This window comes from Heteronotia binoei, chromosome 6 (genome assembly GCF_032191835.1).
Source record: "Heteronotia binoei isolate CCM8104 ecotype False Entrance Well chromosome 6, APGP_CSIRO_Hbin_v1, whole genome shotgun sequence".
Classification (NCBI taxonomy): domain Eukaryota; kingdom Metazoa; phylum Chordata; class Lepidosauria; order Squamata; family Gekkonidae; genus Heteronotia; species Heteronotia binoei.
This window is the reverse complement of record NC_083228.1, coordinates 150,461,608-150,486,781: the sequence shown is the minus strand read 5'-3', so window position 1 is coordinate 150,486,781 and position 25,174 is coordinate 150,461,608. Positions and strand designations below refer to the sequence as shown.

The 25,174-nt window shown below is 53.4% G+C and overlaps 1 protein-coding gene across 4 annotated transcripts in view; it reads right to left on the bottom strand.

The window, feature by feature from the left end:
• Nucleotides 1-3,574: 3,574 nt before the first annotated feature.
• Nucleotides 3,575-25,174, bottom strand: part of DLG1 (discs large MAGUK scaffold protein 1) — a 123,990-nt gene continuing 102,390 nt past the window's right edge. The window contains exons 13-24 of one of the 4 annotated variants that reach the window (XM_060242878.1): nt 24,223-24,325; nt 21,262-21,376; nt 18,941-19,117; nt 17,349-17,418; nt 13,989-14,085; nt 12,513-12,554; nt 9,875-9,925; nt 8,380-8,481; nt 7,492-7,664; nt 5,333-5,442; nt 5,071-5,162; nt 3,575-4,622 (exon numbers count right to left, since the gene is read on the bottom strand). In XM_060242878.1, coding sequence (XP_060098861.1) covers nt 4,516-4,622; nt 5,071-5,162; nt 5,333-5,442; nt 7,492-7,664; nt 8,380-8,481; nt 9,875-9,925; nt 12,513-12,554; nt 13,989-14,085; nt 17,349-17,418; nt 18,941-19,117; nt 21,262-21,376; nt 24,223-24,325 — 1,239 coding nt within the window. In that variant the 3' untranslated portion in view covers nt 3,575-4,515. Of the gene's footprint in view, nt 4,623-5,070; nt 5,163-5,332; nt 5,443-7,491; nt 7,665-8,379; nt 8,482-9,874; nt 9,926-12,512; nt 12,555-13,499; nt 13,534-13,988; nt 14,089-17,348; nt 17,419-18,940; nt 19,118-21,261; nt 21,377-24,222; nt 24,326-25,174 lie in introns of all 4 variants that reach the window. The other 3 variants (XM_060242880.1, XM_060242877.1, XM_060242879.1) reach the window with 3 other exon arrangements.

The following is a 25,174-nucleotide window of genomic DNA, read 5'->3' as shown; positions in this document are numbered from 1 at the left end:
TTGTGTTCTCCAATCCATTGTCTCCCTTAGAGTTAACTGAATAGTACTAGTAGTCAACTTATAATAATTTACATAGTTTTTTCTTTATACATTGCTTCTAGTTTAACAGTTTATAGTTTAGTTAGTTTAACTAATATAGCTTAATTAGTAGAAATTAGAATAGTTATAGAATAGGTTTAGGTTAAGGTTAGATATACATAGAGTAGAGTTGAGGCTTTAATAATCAGTATAACTTAGAAAGGCAGAGTGGAATAATATCTTGACTTGTTTGTTTTGTGACTGTAGGAGTTAAAACTAGACGGATTGTATACATTGATATTTAACTAAAGCCCAGAAATTTTTCTCTTTTGGATTTTTGTAACCTGATGAAGTTCAGCAACTATAAAATGAATAACCTTAAGATAATGACGTACAATGTCCATGGGCTAAATAACAAAACTAAACAAAAATACATTTTGACACAAAAATAATAGAAGGTATTATTTAACATCAAGGGGAAAGGTGAGGTGAAGTCAAGGTGAAATAGTAGAAGTGCAAACTCTCATTCTTCTACATCTGGCTTGAAGTCATCACAGATACCACAGTTCTTTATTTTGAGAGGCTTTTGGTCCTGGGTTTTCCCAGCACACTTTATTTGTATATAGACGCGGACTCTTTTGGTGCCTAGCAGTTTCCCTTCTCTTGGGGCACCAGAACTCTTCTTCTGCAGGGCCTCACGGACTTGTCAAGTCTCCACAAGCAGTTGCCAGTCACACCAGACCAGGGAATCTCTGTATTCCTCAGAGGTGACTCTCCCTGTTTGACTGGGTAGGGAATCTCCCTTCCTCCCTCAGATCTGTCCCCTTTTCCTTTCACCTGAACGGGAGGCTTTTTGTGCCCCCAAACCTCCTAGCTAAACTCTCCCCCTCCCCCGCCTTCAGTTTTCTGCCTGTGTTCAAACAGCTCTAAGCCAATGCTGAATTCAGACTGTATTCAGTCCAGGTGAATTCTGACTTTGAGACGAACCCTTTCCTGACAGGGCCAGTCAAAGAGGGTCTCCGCCCTCTCCCCTCAGCATCCAGCTCTCCTCACTCAAGGCAAGACCCTTCTCTGCTCAGCTGATGGCAACCAGCAGCAGCCTGTCACTCCAAGCTCTCCGGCTAGGACGAACCCTTCACAGCCCTCTTGCGGTATCTGCGGCACTTTTAAGCCTCTGAAAAACGGTGCAGCCATCCCAGCATCCCGCCCCCCCTGCAAACACTCTCCAGCTCTGCTGGGCCACCACAAAGCCTCAAGGAAGTGGGCGGGGGGTGGTGGTTCCCAGCTCCTGACAGACACGGGGCGTGTTGCAGATCTCTCCCTTTACGGGCAGCTGCCCGGGCTGTGCCCCCGGAGAACTGGGTGAGGCATTGCAGGCCATGGCTGGTTGGTTGTCAGAGCAGCCGGAACAGAATCCATCAAAGACGGGAGTCCTGTGTCTGGGGTGGGGTGGGGGAGGAGGGATCAGGCTCCCATCCTTCGATGGGCCCCAACTGGTGCCGTCACCACAGGTGAAGCGCTTGGATGCTTCTCTGTGGAGGCTCAGGTTGCCACCACTGCAAAGGCCGCCTTTTCCCATCTGAGCCAAGCCCGGCAGCTGGTCCCGTTATCTGGCCACAGTGATTCATGCAACGGTCACCTCCAGATTAGGCTACTGTAACTCTCTCCGTGTGGGGCTACCCTTGACCCTGCTCCAGAAACTCCAGCGGGTGCAGAACGCAGCAGCAGGGTTGTTGCTGGCCTCGAGGCCCACGTGGGTGTGGATGCTTCCGTTGATGCACAAACTGCACTGGCTACCCCTTGAGTACCAGATCCATTTTAAGGTGCTGGTCCTTACATTTAAGCCCTTTACGGTCAGGGATTGGCATATCTTTGGGACTGCCTCTTCCCATATGAGCCCCCTGCCCCCCCCCCCAGGTTCTGAGGTCTGCTGCACAACATCTTCTCGCGGTCCCTCATTCTAAGGACACCTGACTGGCTTCGACGAGGGCCAGGGCCTTTTTGGGCCAGGCCCCTACCTGGTGGAATGAGCTCTCACTGTGATGCTGTATTGCCTTCGTTTTTTGTACCGTTGTTTAAAAATCTGTACTAGATGTCTAGATTTCTGTTGTGAGCCTCACTGAGCCTGCTTGTAGGAAAGGGTGAGATATAAATCTAAAAGTTAAATTAAAGCCCTTGGATGAGTTCCAGCATCATCCTGTGACCCAGTAGCTCTTCTACACTGCAAGTCTCCTTGAGCCCAGCTGGGTCTTGTGCTTTTGGGAGAGCAGGAGGCATCCTCCCCGCTTTGGGAGGCTTTGAAGACAGTGACTTCCTCCTTCCTGCTCCAGCAGGAGACCTTCTGCCCTAGAAACAGACCATGAACTAGAAGCGGCACAGAGCCCAATCCTATGAAGCAGCAGCCCTGGCTGGACAGGTCTCTTTGCAATCTCCTTCTAGGGCAGGAATGAGCTCCTCTGCAGCAGCCAGCAAGCAGCTACTCTTGGTGTTTGCCTCAGTCTTTTCGGCCCCTAGAGGATGTTAAAGAAAACCTTTTCTTGGAGGCCTCCGTGTTGGACCCTCTAACAACAGGGGGTGGGGAGGGGGGGACTGGAGCTCTTCAGTGGTGGGCAGTCCTGGGGCTGCCTTGCCAGTGGCATGAGATGGCCACAGTGACCCCTGTTCAGGCCAGCTCAAAGTCTGACTGCTGCCACATACCCTGCGTGGGGCCACCTCTGAAGACAGATCAGAGAGTTCAGCTGGCTCAAAGCAGACGGACCACACTGTTGGCTGGCACCAGACAGGAGGAACCCACCCCTTGCTAGTCCCAAGAGGGCTTCTGAACCCACACCAAAGTGAGAACATAAGAGAAGCCATGTTGGATCAGGCCAATGGCCCATCCAGCCCAACACTCTGTGTCACACAGGGGCCAAAAATTTATACACACACACACACACACACACTGTGTCTAATAGCCACTGATGGACCTCTGCTCCATATTTTCATCCAACCTCCTCTTGAAGCTGGTTTTGCTTGTAGCCGCCACCACCTCCTGTGGCAGTGAATTCCACATGTAAATCACCCTTTGGATGAAGAACGACCTCATTTTATCTGTTCTAACCCGACTGCTCAGCAATTTCATTGAATGCTCATGAGTTCTTGTATTTTGAGAAAGGGAGAAAAGTACTTCTTTCTCTACTTTCTCCATCCCATGCATTATCTTGTAAACCTCTCTCATGTCACCCCGCAGTCGACGTTTCTCCAAGCTAAAGAGCCCCAAGGGTTTTAAGCTTTCTTCATAGGGAAAGTGTTCCAAACCTTTAATCATTCTCGTTGCCCTTTTCTGCACTTTTCCCAATGCTGTAATATCCTTTTTGAGGTGCGGTGACCAGAATTGCACACAGTACTCCAAATGAGGCCACACCATCGATTTATACAGGGGCACGATGATACTCCCTTCACCACCACCCTGCTGCTCCCAGCATTCCTGCCCCTGCAGCAGCCCGTTGTGTCGCTGGTTCTAGCCTCGGCTGAACAGGAGCCATCTGGCACCATAGAAAGAAAACAATCCCCACAGTTTAGTTAAAGAAAGTTTAATATATATATATTTATATATGTATATAATATGCTTATTATAACAAAATAGGCAGTTATTGTGGGTAAAATAGTAATTCAAACCTGATTTCTAGGAACATCTTCATACTCTGAACAAGAGAGCTCTCCCTGCCCTGAGAAGGAGCACAAGAAGAGGAGAGCTTTCTCCCCCCCCCCCCCCAAGCAGGTCCTCCTGCCTGGCCATTTTAAGAAAACAGAAGAACCCCCCCCCCCCCCCAGCCCTAACAACAGCAAAACATGAAAAAATAGAGTCGTAAGAACATTCTTAAGAAATTATGAAAGCGTGTTTTCCCTTGTGAAGCCACTGCAAGTATGCATACATTATCTTGGACATTTAAAAAAAGTTTCTCATTTAACTGCCTGTAAAATGTACTTGTTACCAACAAAAGAAAACTATGAAATGAAATCCTGAAGCCAGACCTCTTCAATCAAACCATGCAATTAAAGTTAAGCATAGAGTGCTTACACCTGACATAATTTAAGACCATTTTGCTTTCATTTCATTAGGAAATCTTTAAAGAACGTATATAAAGCTTTTATTTCTCAAAATCTCTGAAGGATACTTTTCCCTTAAACATTAAGGAGTTTACAATGTAATTCCCCATCCAACATCCGCAATAGCTGGTCAAGCCGCTGCCCCCTGATATTTGAGAAACTGGCCGTACAAAAGCACATTTGGAAAGTCAAATTTGTCTAAGCTAAAAAGGGCAATGAGTGTAAAATGTGCCCATAAGCTACTCTGGGGGGGTGGGGTGCAGCAGCTTTGGGGAGACCCTTCCATGCAGGGCAGGAGCTGGAGGGGGGAGGGCTGCCAGGCTGGGGTTGCTCCACACAGGAAGGAAGCAGTCAGCCAGATCCTGCATCCCGGGCGTAGGCAGGCCCCCCCCCCCCCCTTGCTGGCCTTCACAACTTCTCCTTGGCCGGGACCCAGATGGACGGGCCAGAGTGCTCTTCAATGATCTGCTTCACCTGGCTGTAAATTTCTTCCAGCGTGTCCCCTTGCACTGTGGCTGCAGGGGAGAAGGGACAAACACCGCTCAGTGGTCTGGTCTCTGCTGCCCCCTTCCCCTCTCCCACAAAATGGGAGGTCTTCCCCCTCAGACTTCATAGCCGTCTCTGATGTCCTTGGAAGTCCCGCCTCCCAAGCAGGCTGCTCAAACCAAAGCTGGTGTGGGGGTGGGGGAAGGATGCAGGAAGGGCTACACCCTGGGCTCACTGCTCCCGACCCTAACCCTTTTGGGCCCCTGCGGTCTGCAGAGCAGATTCTCTCCTCCATGTCTCCCCCACAGCCATCTCAGATCTCCCTACCCACTGACTCTCCTCCAGAAGGACTTCGCAGAAACATTTCCCGCCATAAGGCTGGGTTTGCATTTCATGGAGGGGTGACCGAAAAAGCAAAGGGCAGGAAGTGGACTCCCCCCGCCCCCTTCTCGAGCCACTAAGGGTCAGCTAAGCAACCTGTAAAATGTTCCGTGAATTCCTGCTCCAGCTTCACAGCTCTCTCAAAAGTCTTCCGGGCTTGCTCCTCCGTCAATCGTTTATTCATCTCCCTGAAATCATCAGAGGTCATGAGACTCAAGAGCTTTCACTGCAACCGATCCACGCAGGCAAGCTGTGGTGCCTGCAGAGAGCCCCTCCCGCCTGCTCTGGGCCTGCAAGAGCCGAGGCCTCCCATCTCAGCCCAGAGCAGCACTGCCCGCCGTGGCCTCTTCACACTCACAGGATGTTCTCCACGGATCTGGGCCTGACGAAAACGGAGATGGGGTGCAGCTGAGCGACCTGCAGCCTCTTGATGGCGTTTCCAGAGACATCCAGGATGCAGTGCTTGCCCTGGGGGGAGAAGGACACTTGAGAGCAGAACCGGGGGGGGGGGGGGGGGCTGGGGGTAGCGGAAAGCCCCAGGCCTGCTGTGGAGGTCCGGAACACACACCAAATGCTGGGGGCTTTGGACTATCCTCTTCCGTCTCATTTCCTGTCTGCTAGGGCACATTTGCAAAAGTGAATTTTCTTGGCTTACACGGAGTGTGTTCTGGCAAGTGCATTTCCGCTTGATGCTGCACAGTCTTTCCAGCACAGCCATCCTCAGGGCTGCTCTCTTTCCTCACAGAATGACCTCCCCAGAGGATGCTGCTGGGAGACCACAGGGCACCAGGCCCTTTCACCTGCCCATGAAACCGCAGAGGGAGGCAGGGAGGGAAGCCATCAGGGAATCCGGAGGGAAGGGTCAGTGATAGGCAGGTGACACTCAAGTCTAAGGACAGGCAGCAGTATTAAAAACCATGGAATCTGAGCCCAAGTGGACTCAAGAAGAGGCAAGGCATTTTGAATCAAGTTCAGAGTTTACTAGAATTTTTTCCCAGTACTCACTACAACTGCTCCCACACAAATGGACTTTTGGAAGTGGTGCAGAGAGCAATTCTAAGCAGATCTACACAGAATTAAGTCCTAGCTTTTCAGTGAGGCTTGCTCCCTAGAAATTGCATTTAAGAACATCAGACTAGTGACCCATCTAGTCCAGCAACCTGCTTCACACAGCAGCCAAATAGCTTCCCGGGAGGAGTAACAAACAGGACAGAAAAACTCTGCGGGGCCCCTGGCATGTAGAAGACGGCCGCCACCTTTGCAATGGGCAGTGAATCCCACCACCTAACTGCTTGTGTCAAGCCCAGCTCCAGGGGGAGGGGGGGGGGAGGCGAAGAGAGGAGAAACTCCCTCTCACCAAGTTCTCCATCAGATGCAAAATTTCATCAGCCTCTATCCTGTCCCGCCCCCAAGCAGCCTTCTCTTATCTAAACCGAAATGTCCCAGACTCTGGCCTTTCCTCACAGGGAAGCTGCGCTCTTCTGTTCTTCTTCCAGTTCTGCAATATTCTTTTAGAGATGCAGTTACCAAAACTACACAGAGCACTCTGAATGAAGCGACGCTGCCTGTATTTACAATATTTCTCTTCTGCCTCTTCAATGTCCTGCCTGAGGTTGTTTACAATTAAACAAGACTACAAGATAAAACGACAAGCCAGAAACAGCATACATAATATCCACAAGGCATACCTCTACCTTAAAGGTAAAGGTAGTCCCTCTGTGCAAACACCAGTCGTTTCTGACTCTGGGGTGATGTTGCTTTCACAACGTTTTCATGGCAGACTTTTTTACGGGGGGATTCCCACTGCCTTCCTCAGTCATGTACACGTTCTCCCCCCCCCAGCAAGCTGGGGACTCATTTGGCCGACCTTGGAAGGATGGAAGGCTGAGTCAACCTTGAGCCGGCTACCTGAACCCAGCTTCTGCCGGGATTAAACTCAGGTCCTGAACAGAGAGCTTGGACTGCAGTACTGCAGCTTTCCCACTCTGCGCCACGGGGCTCCTCTACCTCAAGAAGTCTCAAATTGCCTTTCCCTTCCTCTCCCTGCACCAGGCCCCTTGGGAGGCAGGTGCGGCTGAGTGAGAGAACCATGGCTGGCCCAAGGTCAGCCAACAGGCTTCATGTGGAGAACCAACATTGATGCTCCAGATTAGTCTGCTGCTCTTAACCATGAAACCATGCTATTTTTTTTATAAAAAAACCCTGCTAAGATAAATCCCTCATTATAAGCCCACATAAAAAATGTATTTTTTCCTGGTCACCGAAAAGACAGTAAAAATAGGCCTGGAGTGAGCTCATGGGTGAGGGCATTCCAGCCTGGAGGGGCCACCACATAAAACGTCCTGTTTCTAGCCTCCACTCACATCTGAAGACAAGGGCACAACATCACAAAGAAGGGAACTGCAATGTTGGCTGTGTCATCCCCAGCATGGCGTTTGCCTTTTCCACCACTGCAGCCCCAAGGCTTGTCAGTCCGTCTTGGTCCCTGGAAGCCCCTGGCAGGGGGCAGCCACCCACCTTCTCAGCCACTTCTCGCACAGACTGAACGCTTGTTCCATACAGGTGGTTGTTGTACTGGCCAGCTTCTATGAACCGGTGGTCCTGAATGTCTTTCTCCATCTGTTCTCGGGACATGACAAAGTGGTAATCCCGCCCGTCCACCTCGTAGTCTCGCTTGGGCCGGGTGGTGTCTGCACAGAGACAGGCAAGCAGCCGTCAGCGGTCAGGCAGCAGCAGACAAGGCACAAGGGGGGGGGGGGCTTTTCTTCACAAGTATGTGCACGGAGCAGCTGCAGCTCTCAGGGGAGCCCCAGAGAGCCCTCCAGGGGGCAAGGCAGAGGCGGCCGCCCTGAGCAGGAGGAGGAGGGCTGCTTTGGAAGCTCCAGGCCACCCAAAGACCTCTACGCCCCTGCTGTGCCCTTGGGTGGGAGGGGACTCCTCCAGCAAGGCCTCTGCTGCCCTCCTGCAGGCCCATCCCAAGGATCCCCTGCCCCCACACTGGGTCTTCCACCCCAGCCTCCCCTCCCCTGCTGAGGCACCTCGCTTTCTTCTTTTGGGCCAGAGCCCCTGGCAGAGCAGCTCTCCTCTCTCCCCCCCCAGCCTGGACTCCCGGCCCCTGCAAGCTCTCCTGGGGCCTCACTGCCCCCCTCCACATTTTGGCAGTGCCACAACTCCCAGCTCGGAGGACCAGCTGGACAGGAATTAAGGCCCTATAGGATCCTGTATGGGACCAGAACATATTCTTTATGCAGGCTTCCAATTTATTTATAAAAAAGCAACTGCCTTTTTTTGGTGACGTTTTTAGTTTGTCCTCCCGGAGAGCTGAGCGGGCAGCTGCTGGAGTCCACGGGGCAGGGGCGACAGGGTCTCTGCTCGATCATCCAAGCACCAGCACGTCATACATACGTGGGACGCACGATCCAAATTTGTCTGGAAATTCAGATATCAAGTCATCGTTTATCCTGTCTTTCATCGGTCCAAGAATAATCACTGGCCGCGTGTAGCTGACTGAAAGAGAAAAGGGGACACCCCCCCCCGGTGGTCACGGCAAAGGCTTCCTGGTCACTTCCCAGCAAAGCCCACACAGGCAAAAGAGCCAGGGGCCACCGTGCAGGTGCCTGCGAGCACACCCCTCTTGCCGCAGACAGGAGGAGGAGGAAGGGATGCCCAGCAGCGCCATGCCATCTGGCGATACCAGTGGGTGGCAGAGCCCACCTCCTCGCAGCGGCTGGCATAAATGCCAAGGGCCAGGCAAGCATCTCCGAGAGCTAAATCCTCCCAAAGAGCGAGTGGAACCTTCCTCTTCTGATGCAGCCTAAACCTCCTCTTGGTCTGCCTTTCAGGTCTTTGTGGCCCATCCAGAAGGCCTGGCCTTGGCTCACTCAGGCTCTCCAGGGTCGCCAGAGTCCCCTGTCTGAACAAGCATCACCCCCCCCCCCCCCAGTGTTCCAGCGCCTGTCAGTCGAGGCCCTTTGAGTCCTGGCCTCCCTGCTCTCCCACCCCTCCTGGGCTCCCAATTCTGCCTCCCCTCCCGGGCTCCTTCCGGCCTCTGCCCCAAACCTCCCGCTTCCTGCTCCCAGGGGCAGTGCCCCCCCTCCGGCTGGGAGCCCAGCTCTTTGTGGGAAGGTGGCACGGGGCTGCCTGGCAACCCCCTGCTCCAGCTGCTTCGTCCGTCAGCGGCATCTGAGGGCTCAGGAGGATCTGGTTCCTCTGACGGACTCACTCATCTCTTCTTCTTCTTCCAGTGTGTGTGGGAGGGGGAGGTTCCTTGGAATCTGTGGCCCTCCCATTCCAACTGGACCCCCCCCCAAAGTGCCTGGCAGAGATGTGGAGGCAAAACACTCCAACAGAAGCGGAATCTGCAGGACAACTTCAGGCAGGATGACTCCTCATGTGCTGGCCAAGGAACGCCACAGAGCCACCTCCACTGCATCTCGGGCTTCCTGCTGGAGAGCTCCAACATGACTCACCGCAACCCAGGAGACAAATGGGCAGGTTTTGCACCCAGTGCCTCCGGGCATTTCCAGTGCCTCACAGAAGCACACACTTGGGCACTTCCTGCGGAGGCCCCTCCCTCCTGCTTGGCCAGAGGCGCCTTCGGTGCTCTCTGCAGCACACCCACTCCCTGCCCCACTGCCCCTCCCAGGGCTACAAGTTCTCACCAGAGGCCTCTGCTCTGCTTTACGTGGCAGGCCCTTCAAAGTCTGGCTCCCTCGCGTATTTCATGGCTTCTCTGGAGCCACCGTCCTGCCTCACTGCCTCTGTCCCCTGGGCTCAGCACTGCATCTAGCTGGTGCATTAAATCCAGCCTCTAACCTAGGAAGGCCTGGAAGGAGTGTCAAAAGCCATGGTCCCTCCCTGACTACCTGGCTAGTGGTTTCCTGAGCAAGGGGCTACAGACCTTCTTGCTGAGTGACAGGCTCATAAGACAAGACAAACTCCTCTTGGCCACCTAGAAAGTGAGACAGGAAATACATTTTTCATAAGCAATAAAGCATTTTTACAATGACATTTAGGCAGAGAATGAAATACTGACAAAGACAGCTTTGTGAGCCAGTCCAGTGCAGGGCCTGAGACACCCCGGCTGACTCTTCCTTTTGTCCCAGAAGCTCCACAGCAACTTCTGGCCAGGCTTGCCCTCTCAGCCCCACCCGCCTCACAGGGCAGGTCTTGGGAAGGGCTAATGGATAAAAGCTGCCTCCCCCCCCCCCTTGGAGAAAATGGGAAAACAAAATACTTAGGGATAGGAAGATGTCTATATTTATTTATTTCTCCACTCTGCAGAAATGCCAAGCATGCTCAATGCTGCTTCTGCAGGAAGCCCCCTATGCCAAGGGACCAGCAGCCTTCCTCTTCCCCCTGAGGCCAGCAGCGATCTCTTGTCCCGTAACAGGACAAGCCCTGTTCTTCTTCCAGCCCAGAAAGGAGTGGCAACACCCCTCCCTCCCTCTCCCCACCCCCACACTGTGTCCGGAGACAAGAGGCGGGGCAGGCTCCAAATGGGGATTAGTGGCTGAAACCCATGAAACAAAAAGATGGCCAAGGAAGGTCCACGGAGGAAGGCAGAAGAAACAGTGTCCACAGAATTATCAGACTTCACAGAGGGCTGTGTTAATAATGGATTTCCACTTCAAGATAAAATTAAATAACTGAAAGGTGAACTCAGTTAAACATCAGAAGATGGGCAGGCTGGTAAAAAAATAAAATAAAAATCTATCCTGGATAATTTTGGTGTCTGAGCTCCTTTTTTGGGGGGGGGGGAGTGCTTAATGAGATGACTCACAGGAGCACCTGGTGAGAAACTGTGCAGGAGTGAGCAGGGAGAAGGCTGGGGGGGCTGTCTATGGCTTGGATCCCCCAATCTAACAAGAAGAATGCCAGAGAAGAGGCAACAAGGAGGCAGCCTTCCTTGGGAGAAAGCCAGATGGGGACGAGAGCTTCAGCATTGCAGATTTATACCCCACCCTTCTCTCTGAATCAGAGACTCAGAGCAGCTTACAATCTCCTTTATCTTCTCCCCCCACAACAGACACCCTGTGAAGTGGGTGGAGCTGAGACGGCTCTTCCAGAAGCTGCCCTTTCAAGGACAACCTCTACCAGAGCTATGGCTGACCCTAGGCCATTCCAGTAGGTGCAAGTGGAGAAGAAGCCTGCAGGAGTCTTCTTATAATGAAGAAGAAGAAGAATTGCAGATTTATACCCCACCCTTCTCTCTGAATCAGACTCAGAGCAGCTTACAATCACCTTTATCTTCTCCCCCCACAACAGACACCCTGTGAGGTGGGTGGGGCTGAGAGGGCTCTTACAGCAGCTGCCCTTTCAAGGACAACTCCTACAAGAGTTATGCAAAAGAAGCAAAAGAACAGTGGCAGCACAATATATAGAATACAAAAATATCAAAAATATTGTGCAAAAACACACTCTTGACTAATATATACAAAATTAAGTAAATTATATTATATCATATAATGAACAGCCTACATAGGTGGGCATGCATTCATAAAGTAGACATGAAAGACAAACAAGAGTCTCAAATACAGTATTATTAAGAGCCGCTAATTAAGATACCAAAATGGGCGTTTGAGAGAACACTTGGCTGGAAGTTTCAGTTGGCTTACGAGGAAGCTGCAGGAGCAGCGGAACGCAATCAAAGCCGGAGTTTGCGTGAAGGCAAGAATTTCTCCTTCAGAAGTCAACAAGCAACGGAGGGACTCCTGTAGAACTTTATTACTGAGTCTTAGTACTCTGTTTGGAATATTAAGAGACTGTGTGGGGTCCTCCCTGTAATACTGTATTTGAGACTCTTGTTTGTCTTTCATGTCTACTTTATGAATGCATGCCCACCTGTGTAGGCTGCTCATTATATGATATAATATAATTTACTTAATTTTGTATATATTAGTCAAGAGTGTGTGTTTTTGCACAATATTTTTGATATTTTTGTAGCCTACAAGAGCTATGGCTGACCTAAGGCCATTCAGGCAGGTGCAAGTGGAGGAGTGGAGAATCAAACCCAGTTCTCCCAGATAAGAGAGCTCTGGCTGACCCAAGGTCATTGCAGCAGCTGCAAGGGGAGGATGGGGGAATCAAACCCGGTTCTCCCAGATAAGAGAGCTCTGGCTGACCCAAGGCCATTCCAGCAGCTGCAAGTGGAGGAGGGGGGAATCCAACCCGGTTCTCCCAGATAAGAGAGCTCTGGCTGACCCAAGGCCATTCCAGCAGCTGCAAGTGGAGGAGGGGGGAATCAAACCCGGTTCTCCCAGATAAGAGAGCTCTGGCTGACCCAAGGCCATTCCAGCAGCTGCAAGTGGAGGAGGGGGGAATCAAACCCGGTTCTCCCAGATAAGAGAGCTCTGGCTGACCCAAGGCCATTCCAGCAGCTGCAAGTGGAGGAGGGGGGAATCCAACCCGGTTCTCCCAGATAAGAGTCCACACACTACACCACTACACCAAACTGGCTTTCCCCAAATGTAACCACAAGAGAAGAAATCTCCGTCTCTAAGTTATCACCCAAAGCGGAATGTGGAAACTATACTTACGGTAGCTGCTTTCACTGTCGCTGGCATTAGATGTTACCTGTTCTGGAAAGGCAACCAAAAAGGGGAAAGTAAGGCACTGAAAGAGAACAGCATGAATTCTGGACAACAGTGGACCAAAGGGACAGAAATGGCCAGCCACCCAGAAGACAGCATAGGAATAAGACCAAATCATACTTGGCAATTTCTGTTTGGTCCTCATACAAGGTATTCCTTCCACAACCCAGCTGTTGCATGCAGATCAGACCTGCTACTCCTCTCTTCTGCACTCTCAAAAACAACCTTACAGGATGCCCAGAAGCGCTGAAAAGAGCACTGAAGCCCTGCAGAGAGCAGCTTCCTGGCAGACTCTGGCCTGCCAGGTCCGCTGCAGCTCAGAGGGTGGGGGGTGGGGGACGTGGGCTCTCTGCCTTCCTCCTGCTGGCCTCCCGCCTGCCCTTCCTGGCCGCTGCCCATTCCTGTCCCATTTCAGCGGAGCCAGAAGCAGCAGCAGCAGCAGCTTGGGTGCAAACTGGGCCGCATCGGCAGCTTCTTGCTTTGTCGTCCACATTACCTGGATTTTAGCCAAGGAAGAGCTTGGGGTGGGGTGGGGTGGGGGAGGGATGCAGGGGCTTCCCTTGAAGCTCTACCACAAGCCTGGGCAGCCCAGGGAACGTGCCATGGGGCAGGCGCAGATTTCAACCCTCTCTCCCGGCCCTCCCACAAGCTCTCTGCAACTCCCTTCCTCATTCAGGCGGTGGGGTGGGCCTGCACATGAGACCGTCTGGTGCCCAAAGAGGAGACCCAACTCCTCCTCCTCCACTCATGCTGCTGTGGCACCCCCCGGCTGACTCATCCAGTGCCACAAAGGGGAGTGCAGACCAGCCCCATAAGTGCTTGTGGCCAAAAAGCCAAGGGCCGCTGAGCGCCACGGGCTCTGAAGGAGAAGCAGCAGGAGTCCAGCAGAAACACGACACCCCCGTCTGGGCCCAGTGAGGGCGGCTCACTTACTCAGGCCTCGTGATCCCATGTCCTCAGGGATCTCCTGCAGAGCAGTCCCCGGAGGGCAAGCAAGAGAGAGACAATCACAGAGAAAACAACGGTCAGCAGCATGTCACAGAGGGGCTACAACAAGGCGGCTCCAAGAGAACCCGCAGGGGACCAAGAGACCGTTCAAGAGCCAGAAAGCAGGCTCGCCTCAAAGGAGACCTCCCTCGGTTGGACGAGAGGCTCTCCACACACACAGCAGCCACTGTGTCCTCCACTGCCCCCACAGGAGGCAGGGAGCCTTTCCCTCGGAGAAGCCGCCTGGAGGTTTTGCAGGCCAGCCCCGCAGCTGCACAGCAGCAAGTGTCTCTCTGGTCCACCGCAGTCCCCTGTGGGGGCTCTTGGAACCGCCTCCAAGGGAACCCCCTGCAGCAGCACGCCAGGCAGGCCCACGACGAAGGATGTGCTCACCTCTCTCTCTCTCTCTCTCTCTCCCCCCACCCACGTACTTACGGTCAACATCACTGGTCTCTTGCTCACTCTGGTCCTTGTTCTTGTAGAAGGGGAATTTTCGGGAAAAGAGGTTCTTTTTACGCTTGTCATTGAATGACTGCTGAAGAAGAGAAGGAGGGGCAAAACAAAGCATGTCGGGTGTCCAGTGTGTCACACACAGAGAAGAGAGGCCCTGCCCGAGCTGTCTGGGGGAGGCTGGCTTCTAGGCCCACCCCGTGCAGTCGTGTCGGGAGGCGCTGGCTGGCGGTGGGAGGGCAGCAGAGACCAGCAAGATCTTGCCAGTGGGGGACCTGTTTTAAACTAACTGCACGTTTTATAATGCCTGTGGCTATTTGATTTTTTAGAATTTGCTGTAAATAGTCTAAAAACCTCCGCTTGAGGCCCTGAAGAAAGAGCCGCTGCCAGTCTGAGTAGACCAGACTGCCTTGGATGGCCCCAGGGGGCTGTGGGGCAGCAGAAGGTGAAAGCAGCACTGAAGGGAAAGAAACAAACACACAGTTTGCAAAAGTGCAGCGACCAGGCTTGCCCTCAGTGAACTGCTGCTGCTGCTGCTGCTGCTTTCTCCTCTCTGGGGGAAACGTCCAGCCAAAGGCGCTCTTCTCACGGGGCGACTGACACCGAGGGGTCTGCGAGCAGCAGTGGTTGTCTGTGCTGGACCCGGGCTGCCCAGAAAGAGCGGGGCCCCTGGACAAGGACACAGGGAAGCTCCCCCCACCCCCGCCTCAACCTCGGCAGCTCCAAGGGAGGGAGAGGCTCTCTGGGCCCTGCTCCCTGAAAGCACCCTGGCCCATTCACTACAGCTACGCCTTTCTCCTTAGCAGCCGGGCCACAGAGCTGACACGAGCAGTCTTCTTGCCGCTGCCACACCCCTCTGCACTATGTCCCCACCACTTCGCTCTCCTTGGAAAGCCCCTGCTTGTGGCCCGTTTCCCTCAGTCTCTCTGGGGCCCCAGCAGCACCCAGCCAGGCTCTCCCCGACTGCATGTGGAACGCCCAGAGGTCAGCCCCGACAGCAACAAAACCTGGTCAGAACTGCCTGTGCTCGGAGGGGTGGGAAATGCCAGGCACTTACAAAGCAGGGGAGATGTGCTTTTGAGCTCTAAGTCCCCATTCAGCTTATGAAAGCTCTCCCAGTATCTTATCAGCTTTACCTCATTAGTAAGCATGGGTTAAAAAAAGAAAGCACCGTAAAAAACCCAACAATCCAGATAGTGGCCACTGGACAGCCCCTCTCCCTTCTTGTGCCAGACACAGGACACTGCAGAAGCTGGGTTTGCCGAGACCCCAAAGCCCGAACCCCGCAAGTATTTCTGACAGAGAGCCTGTCCTGGAAGCCTGGCAGAAAAAGGGAAGGAGAGGGGTGCTGTGAGGGGTGCGCTCCTTCTCTGCTTTCTGTGTTATGTGTCAGAGGATTTCAGTGTTAGAGGTTACAATTGAGAAGCTCACTGGTTTCCGTAGCCATGCATAAGGATGGGCTGAAAGGAGGCCCAGAGCAGCCGGCCAGGTCAGAAGAGAGACAGGTGACAGAAAGCAGAGCGAGAAGGAAGAAAGGGCGGCTGGGAAGGCAGGCAGTTCTGTCTCAATGGCAAGCGTAGTTGTGTTTCCCCTCGGGATCTCATGCACGAGTGTGACGCAGGGTTAGGCTTTGCATCAAATGTCACAGACACGCACAAGATGGCGACTCCAGGGTGGGGAGATGGGGAGCAGTCAGCCACCAAGGCTGGGCACACACACACCACTGCATGAACACACAAACAAAGAAACAACAAAAGAGCTCCACATTCTGTGCTGAGGCATCCTGAGCTGCAAACGGTGTGCAGGGCACTGCTGGCAGGATCCTCCCCCCCTCGGAGGCTTAATGTGGGGAAGGACCAGGGGCCTAAGTCACAACCCAGCCCCACAATGGCCCTTCCTGGGCACAGCAAGCTGCTCTTGGCCAACAGAAGGGGCTTTTTAAGGGGAGGGGGGAGAATGACGCTGCACCCAGTTCTGCCCAACACCGCCCCCCCCCCCATGAGACTGGCTGGACCCAAGTTCTTCCTCTCGCCAAAAAAGGAGCTTCACTTCTTGGACCTGGCTCTGTACTTGGGCATAACGTCCCATTTCATTTCCCAGCAGTTACTCTTCAAGAAGAATTGCCCTGTGGAGCCTGTTTCTACCGTCCACACCACTGGGACAAGCAGCATCCCACCACTGGATAAATCCCAGCGGGCCAATTTCAGGCTGAGCACTGCAGGAGTGTCCTGCACAGCTATTTGCTTCTGCTCAGAGATTTTTATAAAACTAAATTTATTTGTCTTTAATTTCTATCCTGCCCTCCCTGCCAGTGGGCTCAGGGCAGGTTAGATGCTCTCCCAGCACAAATGGCGCAGGGAGCGGAAAGGCTGCAAGAGCTTCTTCCAAGACAGCCCTCTCCAGCAGCCACTCCTCCCCTCCCCTCCCGAATCTCCACGGCCAGAGAAGCATCCCCCCCTTCAGCAGCAGTGGGTCAACCAGCAACACCGCTCCAAAGTCCGGTGCTCAGCTCTTCTATCCTCTCAGCTGCAGAACTGCTCAGCCGGCCCACCCTCCTGTTCTAGGAACAAAGTACCAGCAGGCAGCCCGCCTGCCCGCCCTTGGAACAGCCTTGCTGCCCTGACGCTTTGGGGCCTGTGCTGTCAGAGAGGGGGGAGTTGCTCAGGAGACCAGCCTGCAAACCGCCCCCCTCCTGAGGGTGGGCCTCACCTTGCTGGGCCGCCCTTCGTCCCTCCCACCTTTCCTTGTGGTTCACGGCTGCTTACAATAATAGTTAAAAACATGCCCAGCTAAAACCAAAGATGAACCAGCAGGCTCCAAATCCCTCCCTGCCCCCCTTAGAACAGGCCTTCCATTCGAACCCTGGGAGATCGATGCGCTAGAAAGCCATTCAAAGTCACCTAAGCTGGTGGATGCATTTGCGGCTGCACAGTCTACACAGCAGACTCTGTTGCACAAAGACTGCCGTCTGCTCTGAATCGAATGCCCATTAATTTAATTTGGTTCACTACTGCTAGCATTATGAGGGAGAAATTCCCCCCCTCGGTTTTTCTGTACATCATTCATAACTTTATATGTTACGTCCTCATACAGATATCTTTTCTCTAAACTAAAGACTTGCAACCCCTTCAGGGATCGGACTGCCTTTCCCAGCTGCAGAGCAGCCTTTTCATGGGGTGTCCACACTCCTCGGAATGTGGCTGCACCGTGGCCTCTCCTGATTCCCTCCTCTGGCCTGCCTCTGCCACCCCCAACTCAACCAGTGGCCTCTTCAACACAACCCCAGTTCCTTCTGGGGCAGGCCCAGTCCTGATGCTAAGGAGGCAGGAAGGAATCGAAACTCACCCCTTTGTCACCTCTCGCTTTAGAATTAAATTTCACGGTTTTTAAACGGGCTCGTTCTTTCTTCTCAACCCTGCCAGGGAAAGGCAAGAAGAAAACATGAGGCATCTTCACACTGTGGCCCAGGCCCCCCCACTCCGGGTCAGCCCGCTCTTCTTGCCCCCCAGGGGAAAGCAGAGGCCATGAATGGGGGAGAGACTCCAGCAGGCAAGGAAAGGTGTCTTTGGAGGGTGGGGCCCATGACTGGCATCACTCTGTTGCATTCTTGTGATGAAGCAGCTGAAGGAACATCGGGGACGGGGGAAGTTGTAGTGCTCAAATTACCTCTCAATTTCCAATAACGTAATATAATAATGATTACACCATATCAGGGGTGGGCCAAACGTGCTTAATGTAAGAGCCACACAGAATAAATGTCAATGTTTGAGAGCCACAAGACAGGAACGTGGCCAGACTCACTCGGGCCCACCAGCTCCCAAGACACCAACTGCGCCCCCCCCTCTCCAAGTCACGGTGCAATTATATAATTATTATTCATGCAGAGAGAGTGAGACAGCTTCAGGAAGGAATAAAAGCAGCCCTGTGCTTCCGGCACAACATCCTATTTATTTCATTTTTAAAATGATCTTTGATAGTAATAAACTGAACTAGATATTTGTTCCCTGTGATTTTTCCTGAAATGGAATATTTTGGCAAGCATTCTCTAGCTCCTTCAGTTGGAAACAAATGAGAAAGAGGGAGGGAAACAGATGGGGAGGTGGAAAGAAAGCAACTTCAAATGCATTCTTCAAGCCACTGGCTGGCTTGGCAAAGGGATTTAAAGAGAAAAATGCCTTCTCCAAGCTGGCCAATGGGGCTGTGCGGGCTCAGAGGGCCCCACAATAAGTGTGAAAGAGCCACCTGGGCCCCCTGAGCCTGCTTGGGCAGAAAGGATGGGATATCCATCCAATAAACCTAAACCAGGTTGGCCACCCCTGCGCTATATACTTTTAGTCAGCTGAGAGCACCATCAAATGGCAGACATTTGCCTTCTGTAGTGGGACATAACTGGAGACTGCGACTGCTGTTGCAGTGAACCTCATCTTCCTCATGCCTGCTGGCTGGCTGGCTGGCAAGCATCACTCCTCTCTGCCAGGCACCTGCCCAACGTCTGGGGGGGGAGGGACCAAACACCCTTCCAGGAATTAAACCATCTGTGCCAAAGGGGGGGAGGGGTTTGGAATTCATAAGATGGGGAGGAAGAGCCTGTGGGGGGGGGGGACTCCACATTGTGCAAACACTTATTACTCTATGAAAAGTCCTTCTGAATTGTGCCTTGTTATCTCAGAGATGTGAGCATTTTAGCGCCTTCTGAACAGGGCAGAGGAGGTTTGTGCCCTTGGGTACCACTGAGAGGTTCCCTTCTGCCTTGCTGGCCCTGACCCCTTCTCGGCAGCCAGGGCTTCCTCAGGGCAGGAGCGGGTGTGGTGGGGTGGGGTTGCCAGGGGCAGGAAGCTCTGGGTGTATGATGGGTGGGGGGGGCACAGCAGAGAGGACAGACAGGGCACCATCCTGAGGCAGGTGGCGAATGCCAAGTCTCTCTCAGGCTCCCGTACCTGCGCTTGCTGGGGATGACGCCAACCTCGTCGCTTTCGCCGCCAGGCATGACCAGCCGAGCCTGCCACCACTCGTCATCAGAAGCATTGAGGACGTGAAGGATGTCGCCAAACCGGAAGTTCAGCCCCTGGCTGGGGAGGCCACTGTCTTTCGTCTTGTCATAGTCAAAGAGGGCTCTGGAGACAGAAAGGAAAGAGGCCAGAATTTCAGAAGCAAAAGACAAACAAGGCGCTCGGGCACAGAAGGGAAAGAAGGACTGCTCCCAGCAGCATTTCCTTTAAACGCTGCTTTTGTTCTAGGAACCAGAAGCCTGGCTCCTTCCTTCCTTCTCGGGACAAGCGGAGGTCATCTCTTTGGTACAGCTCCTGCTTGTTCCAAAAAGCATCCCAGTGCCTCAGAAACTTAAACCCTTCCTCCTTGCACCATCGTCTCATCCATGCACGGAGACTCCTAATCTGTGCCTGCCTAGCTGGCCGGCCCTGCGTGTGGAACAGGTAGCGCTTTTGGAAAAGTGGCCTTGGAGCTCCTGGCCTAGAGTCTCAGGCCAAGCAGCCTAAATGTTTCCTCCATCGTTGGTGCCACTCTCCTGAGGATGGTTACAAGAAGCCCTCACCCTGGCCAAAAAAGAACAATTCACCAACAGCAGCTTCTTCTCACTTGGACTGCTTCAGTTCAATAAAATCCTCATTCTGCCAACTGCCGCCTCCAGTCTCCAGACATCTGATCACAACCTCCACTGCTTCTGTAGCAGCCTGGTAAAAATTAGGGAGGGTGGTGCCCATGGCTGAGGGCTCCTCTACTGCTAGCACCATCAGGCTACACTCGCTGACACAAAGTTCCCTCAAAACACATCAGAAGAGCCCTGCTGGAGGAGACCAATGAGGGTCCATCTAGTCCAGCCTCCTGTCTCACACAGTGGCCAGCCAGTTCCTCTGGAGGGCCAACAACAGGGCATAGAGGCTGAGGCCTTCCCCTGAGAAGAACCTCAGAAGAGCCCTGCTGGATCAGACCAGCAAAGGTCCATCTAGTCCAGCCTCCTGTCTCACACAGGGGCCAGCCAGTTCCTCTGGAGGGCCAACAACAGGGCAGAGAGGCCGAGGCCTTCCCCTGAGAAGGACATCAGGAGAGCCCTGCTGGATCAGACCAGGGAGGGTCCATCTAGTCCAGCCTCCTGCCTCACACGGTGGCCAGCCAGTTCCTCTGGAGGGCCAACAACAGGGCAGAAAGGCCAAGGCCTTCCCCTGAGAAGAACATCAGAAGAGTCCTGCTGGGTCAGACCAGGGAGGGTCCATCTAGTCCAGCCTCCTATCCCACACAGTGGCCAACCAGTTCCTCTGGAGGGCCAACAACAGGGCATAGAGGCTGAGGCCTTCCCCTGAGAAGAACCTCAGAAGAGCCCTGCTGGATCAGACCAGCAAAGGTCCATCTAGTCCAGCCTCCTGTCTCACACAGGGGCCAGCCAGTTCCTCTGGAGGGCCAACAACAGGGCAGAGAGGCCGAGGCCTTCCCCTGAGAAGGACATCAGGAGAGCCCTGCTGGATCAGACCAGGGAGGGTCCATCTAGTCCAGCCTCCTGCCTCACACGGTGGCCAGCCAGTTCCTCTGGAGGGCCAACAACAGGGCAGAAAGGCCAAGGCCTTCCCCTGAGAAGAACATCAGAAGAGTCCTGCTGGGTCAGATCAGTGAAGGTCTATCTAGTCCAGCCTCCTGTCTCACACAGGGGCCAACCAGTTCCTCTGGAGGGCCAACAACAGGGCAGAGAGGCCGAGGCCTTCCCCTGAGAAGAACATCAGAAGAGCCCTGCTGGGTCAGACCACGGAGGGTCCATCTAGTCCAGCCTCCTGTCTCACACAGGGGCCAACCAGTTCCTCTGGAGGGCCAACAACAGGGCAGAGAGGCCAAGACCTTCCCCTGAGAAGAACATCAGAAGAGCCCTGCTGGGTCAGACCAGGGAGGGTCCATCTAGTCCAGCCTCCTATCCCACACAGTGGCCAACCAATTCCTCTGGAGAGCCAACCACAGGGCAGAGAGGCCGAGGCCTTCCCCTGAGAAGAACATCAGAAGAGCCCTGCTGGGTCAGACCAGGGAGGGTCCATCTGGTCCAGCCTCCTATCCCACACAGTGGCCAACCAGTTCCTCTGGAGAGCCAACCACAGGGCAGAGAGGCCGAGGCCTTCCCGAGATGAACATCAGAAGAGCAAACAGGACAACAAAGGCAATCAAGTCCTCACAAAGGACCCCTGCCCTCCCAGACATCACCCAATCGAACAAGAGGCTCTTCTGACAGGGCTCCTTTGACTTGCGTAGAAAATAGCCTCACCTGACATAGAGGGACCGCTTCTGACTGGTCCGCAGGGACCCAGAGCCCGAACTGAGGCTGCTGTTCATCATCTGCTCTCGCAAGTCATGGATCTTCGCTTCAAAACGGCTGTATTCTGCAAAACAGTACATAGGTGGGTGGGAGGAAGGGAGGGCAGAGGAGAGAGTCACAGTTCAAAGCAATCCCGGAACTTAAAGAAAAAACCCCGTGGTTTTGAGCGGAAACTCTTGATTTAATTTCAACCCGTTGGTTCTGGTCCAACAGAAAAGAATTCCACACCATCCTCTATATGACAGCCCTTCAAGTACTTGAAGATGGTGATCCTATCACCTCTCAGCCGCCTCCTCTCCAGGCTAAACATCCCCAGCTCCTTCAACCTTTCCTCATAGGACTTGGTCTCCAGACCCCTCACCATCTTCATCGCCCTCCTCTGGACCCCTTCCAGCTTGTCTATATCCTTCTTAAAATGTGGTGCCCAAAACTGAACACAATACTCCAGATGAGGTCTTACCAGAGCAGAGTAAAGCAATACCATCACATCACGTGATCTGGACACTATACTTCTGTTGATGCAGACCAAAATTGTATTTACCTTTTTAGCCACCGCATCACACTGTTGACTCATGTTCAGCTTATGAACCACTAAGACCCCTAGATCCTTTTCGCACATACTACTGCTAAGACAAGTCTCCCCCATCCTATAACCATGCATTGGATTTTATTGGTTTCAGCCCCGTTTTCCAGTCTGTCAAGGTCATCCTGTATCCTGTTTCTGTCTTCTGCTGTATTTGTAACCCCTCCCAATTCAGTATCATCAGCAAATTTAATAAGCATTCCCTCTATTCCTTCATACAAATCACTGATAAAGATGTTGAACAAAACAGGTCCCAGGATAGAGCCTTGAGGCACCCCACTTGTCACTCCTCTCCAAGAGGATGAGGAACCATTCACAAGCACTCTTTGGGTGAGATCTGTCAACCAGTTACAGATCCACCTAACAGGATCCAAACCACATTTTACCAACTTGTCAATAAGGATAGTGTGGAAACTTATCGAAAGCCTTACTGAAATCAAGATAAACGGTGTCTACAGCATTCCCTTGATCCAGCAAGGGAGTCACTTTCTCAAAAAAAAAGATCAGGTTAGTCTGACATGACTTGTTCTTGAGAAACCCATGTGGTCAGGATGAGTGCTTCAAGCAACAAACGGGCTGTGAGGTGGGGGAGGGGCGGCAATATTTCTTCCTGGCCAGAAGAGAAGGGAACAGGCCACTCCCCAGATGGGCCATCACACGTAAAACTGAGAAGATTTCCCTCAGGCTTTCTTTCAAGGACACCTCGCTTCAGGCACGCTGTAAACAAAACGCTTCAACTCCATTTCCAGACCATGTCCAAGTCTAACAGGACTGCATTCCGGAGCCCAGTGAGGCTCTGGCAGCCACTGGGATTTTACACAGTTTGTTACTTGCCCATTGTTACCAAGATGAAAATTCCAGCCCAAGCAAGTCCAACTGCCTTCCTCTGGAGGGAGGGGGGAAGGGAAGTCCCCCCTGCCTCCTAAGCCCCTCCCCCAGTCAGAAGCAGGATCTGCACGGCCCCGCCCACCCTGCCTGCTGCAAATGAAAGGCAGGGTCGCTTGCAGACCAGAGGATGGAGCGGAATAATCCGGACTCCTCCTCCTTCCCCACAGGGTGGAAATCCATCCTCTCCAAGGAGTCTTGCAAGATCTGCTGCTCTGCCCTCTCCCTACTCGTGGACAGTGGCCTTGTTCTCATCCCATTAAGAGGCCACTGGAAAGATTTCACTAGGATTGTTCTTTCGAAGAGTGGCAGGTGTAAAAATCAAAGAAGGTCCCAGCCTGGGAAGGAAGAACAATGACCCACTAGAGAGAGAAAGTGGGGAGGTGCAGGGCCTGCTGCTGAGTGCAGTCCTACACCCTCCGCAGAGTAACGCTCTCCTAAAAGGACCCTGCTGCTCTGAGCTGAGTCTTGCTGTTTCCAAACCAAAAGGAAGTCCCTGCAGTCCAAGGAACCCGTTTTTGTTGCTTAGCTGTGCCTAAATGTGCTCGCGGGTGCACACACTTCAGAAGGACAGACTTCTTTCACTGCTGCTCAAGCGAAAAAGAAAAAAACCACCACCAGCAGCAGTGTATCTCACTGGCAGTAGGACAGCCAGGTTCAAATCCCCACCCAATCAAGAAGCTCCCTGGCCCACTGCCTCCCTCCCAGCCTCCTCAGCTGCCTGGCCTCCCCCTCCCCCAAGCAACATCCCTTTGGACTCCAGTCAAAGGAGACCCCCTCGCTTAAGGGCTACCCAGAGGATGCCTGGACCCCCCCCCCCAATAGCCCTGAACTGGGTCGGGGAGAAAAGCGGAAGTCCCTGCAGGGCAGGAGGGGAAGTGGGGGATGGTTCCTCTCCCCCGACCTGCACACTCCTTTGGCCTGAGCTGGGCCCCAAATCCCATGCTGCAAAGACCCTTTGTGATTCATCTGCTGGAAAGCAAGGAGGTGCTGCAAAGGAGAGCGAAGGCAGCCCTGGCAGGATCACACCTGAAGGCTGGCTGGGGGGGATGCTCTCTCTGTTCTCCACCTGCCCAGGACTGCATCTCACCCAGGAGCGCCAGAGCCAGGTGGGAGGGGAGCACAGCTGCAATGCTCAGGATCCGTGCCTCCTGCCACCTTTGGGAGGCTGAGGCCAGAGTGCATCCACACCGGTAACTTTGGGAATGCTGCCATCAACCCAACCCTTCCTTCCAGATGCCAAGGCAAAGACCCCCAGGCCTCCCCACCCCTGAGAAACCAGCCCACGAGGGTGGTGAGCTTCTCTGGAGTGCCGGCAGCCCACAGGGCTCGCAAGGGGGCGGAACGAGGGCTTCTGCCTGCAGCTCAGCACAGGACTCCCCCCCCCCCCGCCCGAGATGATCTTCTGTAGCCCCTGGAAGCACCATAGAGCCACTACTCACCTTCTGGACGGTACTGGGCCACGATAGAGACAGCCTGGCCGGCATTCTTCAAGGCAGCTGCTGCCTCTTCGTGAGTCGCCGCTTTGAGGTCGACGCCGTTTACCTGCAGAAGCAAACCCAAGAGAACAGGGAGAGTTTCTACAAAGAGAACTACAAAGCTGGAGTCTCCTACAAGTTCAAAGGACAGCTGGAGGAAACTGAGATGGAGGGAGACCAAGTCCTCCCTGCTTCCCCGCCACACAAAACCGAAGCTGTGTCCCCAGCCAGTCCATGCCCGAAATCACTAGCAGTCTGATACGGGGTAAAAACAGCCCTCCAGGAATGGCAGGCAAGGAACTGTGTGTGCAAATTAACAGCGGCAGGCAGTCCAGAATATGCTTCTGGCCAGTAAGCACTTCTTCAGTCACAAAGGTCTTCCAGGTTGGCAAGAGGCTGCTCAGGCTCTGCTTCCAAAAGCTGGGGAGGAGGGGCGTGCAGTCGATGTCAGCAGAGCCAAATAAATGCCCCCCAAACACTTTATCAGTATTATAAATCACCCGTATAAATCAGAGTTGTCTCTTCAGCTACTGATAGAGCTGAGTCTGGAAAAGGCCATTTTCTTTTTTTGGCTTTTCTTTGGGTGGCAGCTGTACAGTGAGCCAGCCCCAGCCAAGGATTAAGGCCCCCGCCAGGTCTGCACGTGGGAGAGACCTCCCTCCCTCCCCTCCCTGCCTGCCTGCCTGCCACACAGGGAGGGTGAGGCCAGCTTCCCCTGGGGCCTGGCTGGCTCCTCTCGCCTCTGGGGTTGAGCTGAGCCGTAAGAGGAGCCAGCCCAGAATCGGCCAGGGCTACTGGAGCCAACAGCTCCACTCCATCTCGGCTGGGGCTGGCTCCTCTTTGCAGCTTGGTTTCAACCGAGATACAGAGCAGCCAGCCCAGGATCGGACTTCTGCAAGGCAGGCAGGGGGGAAAG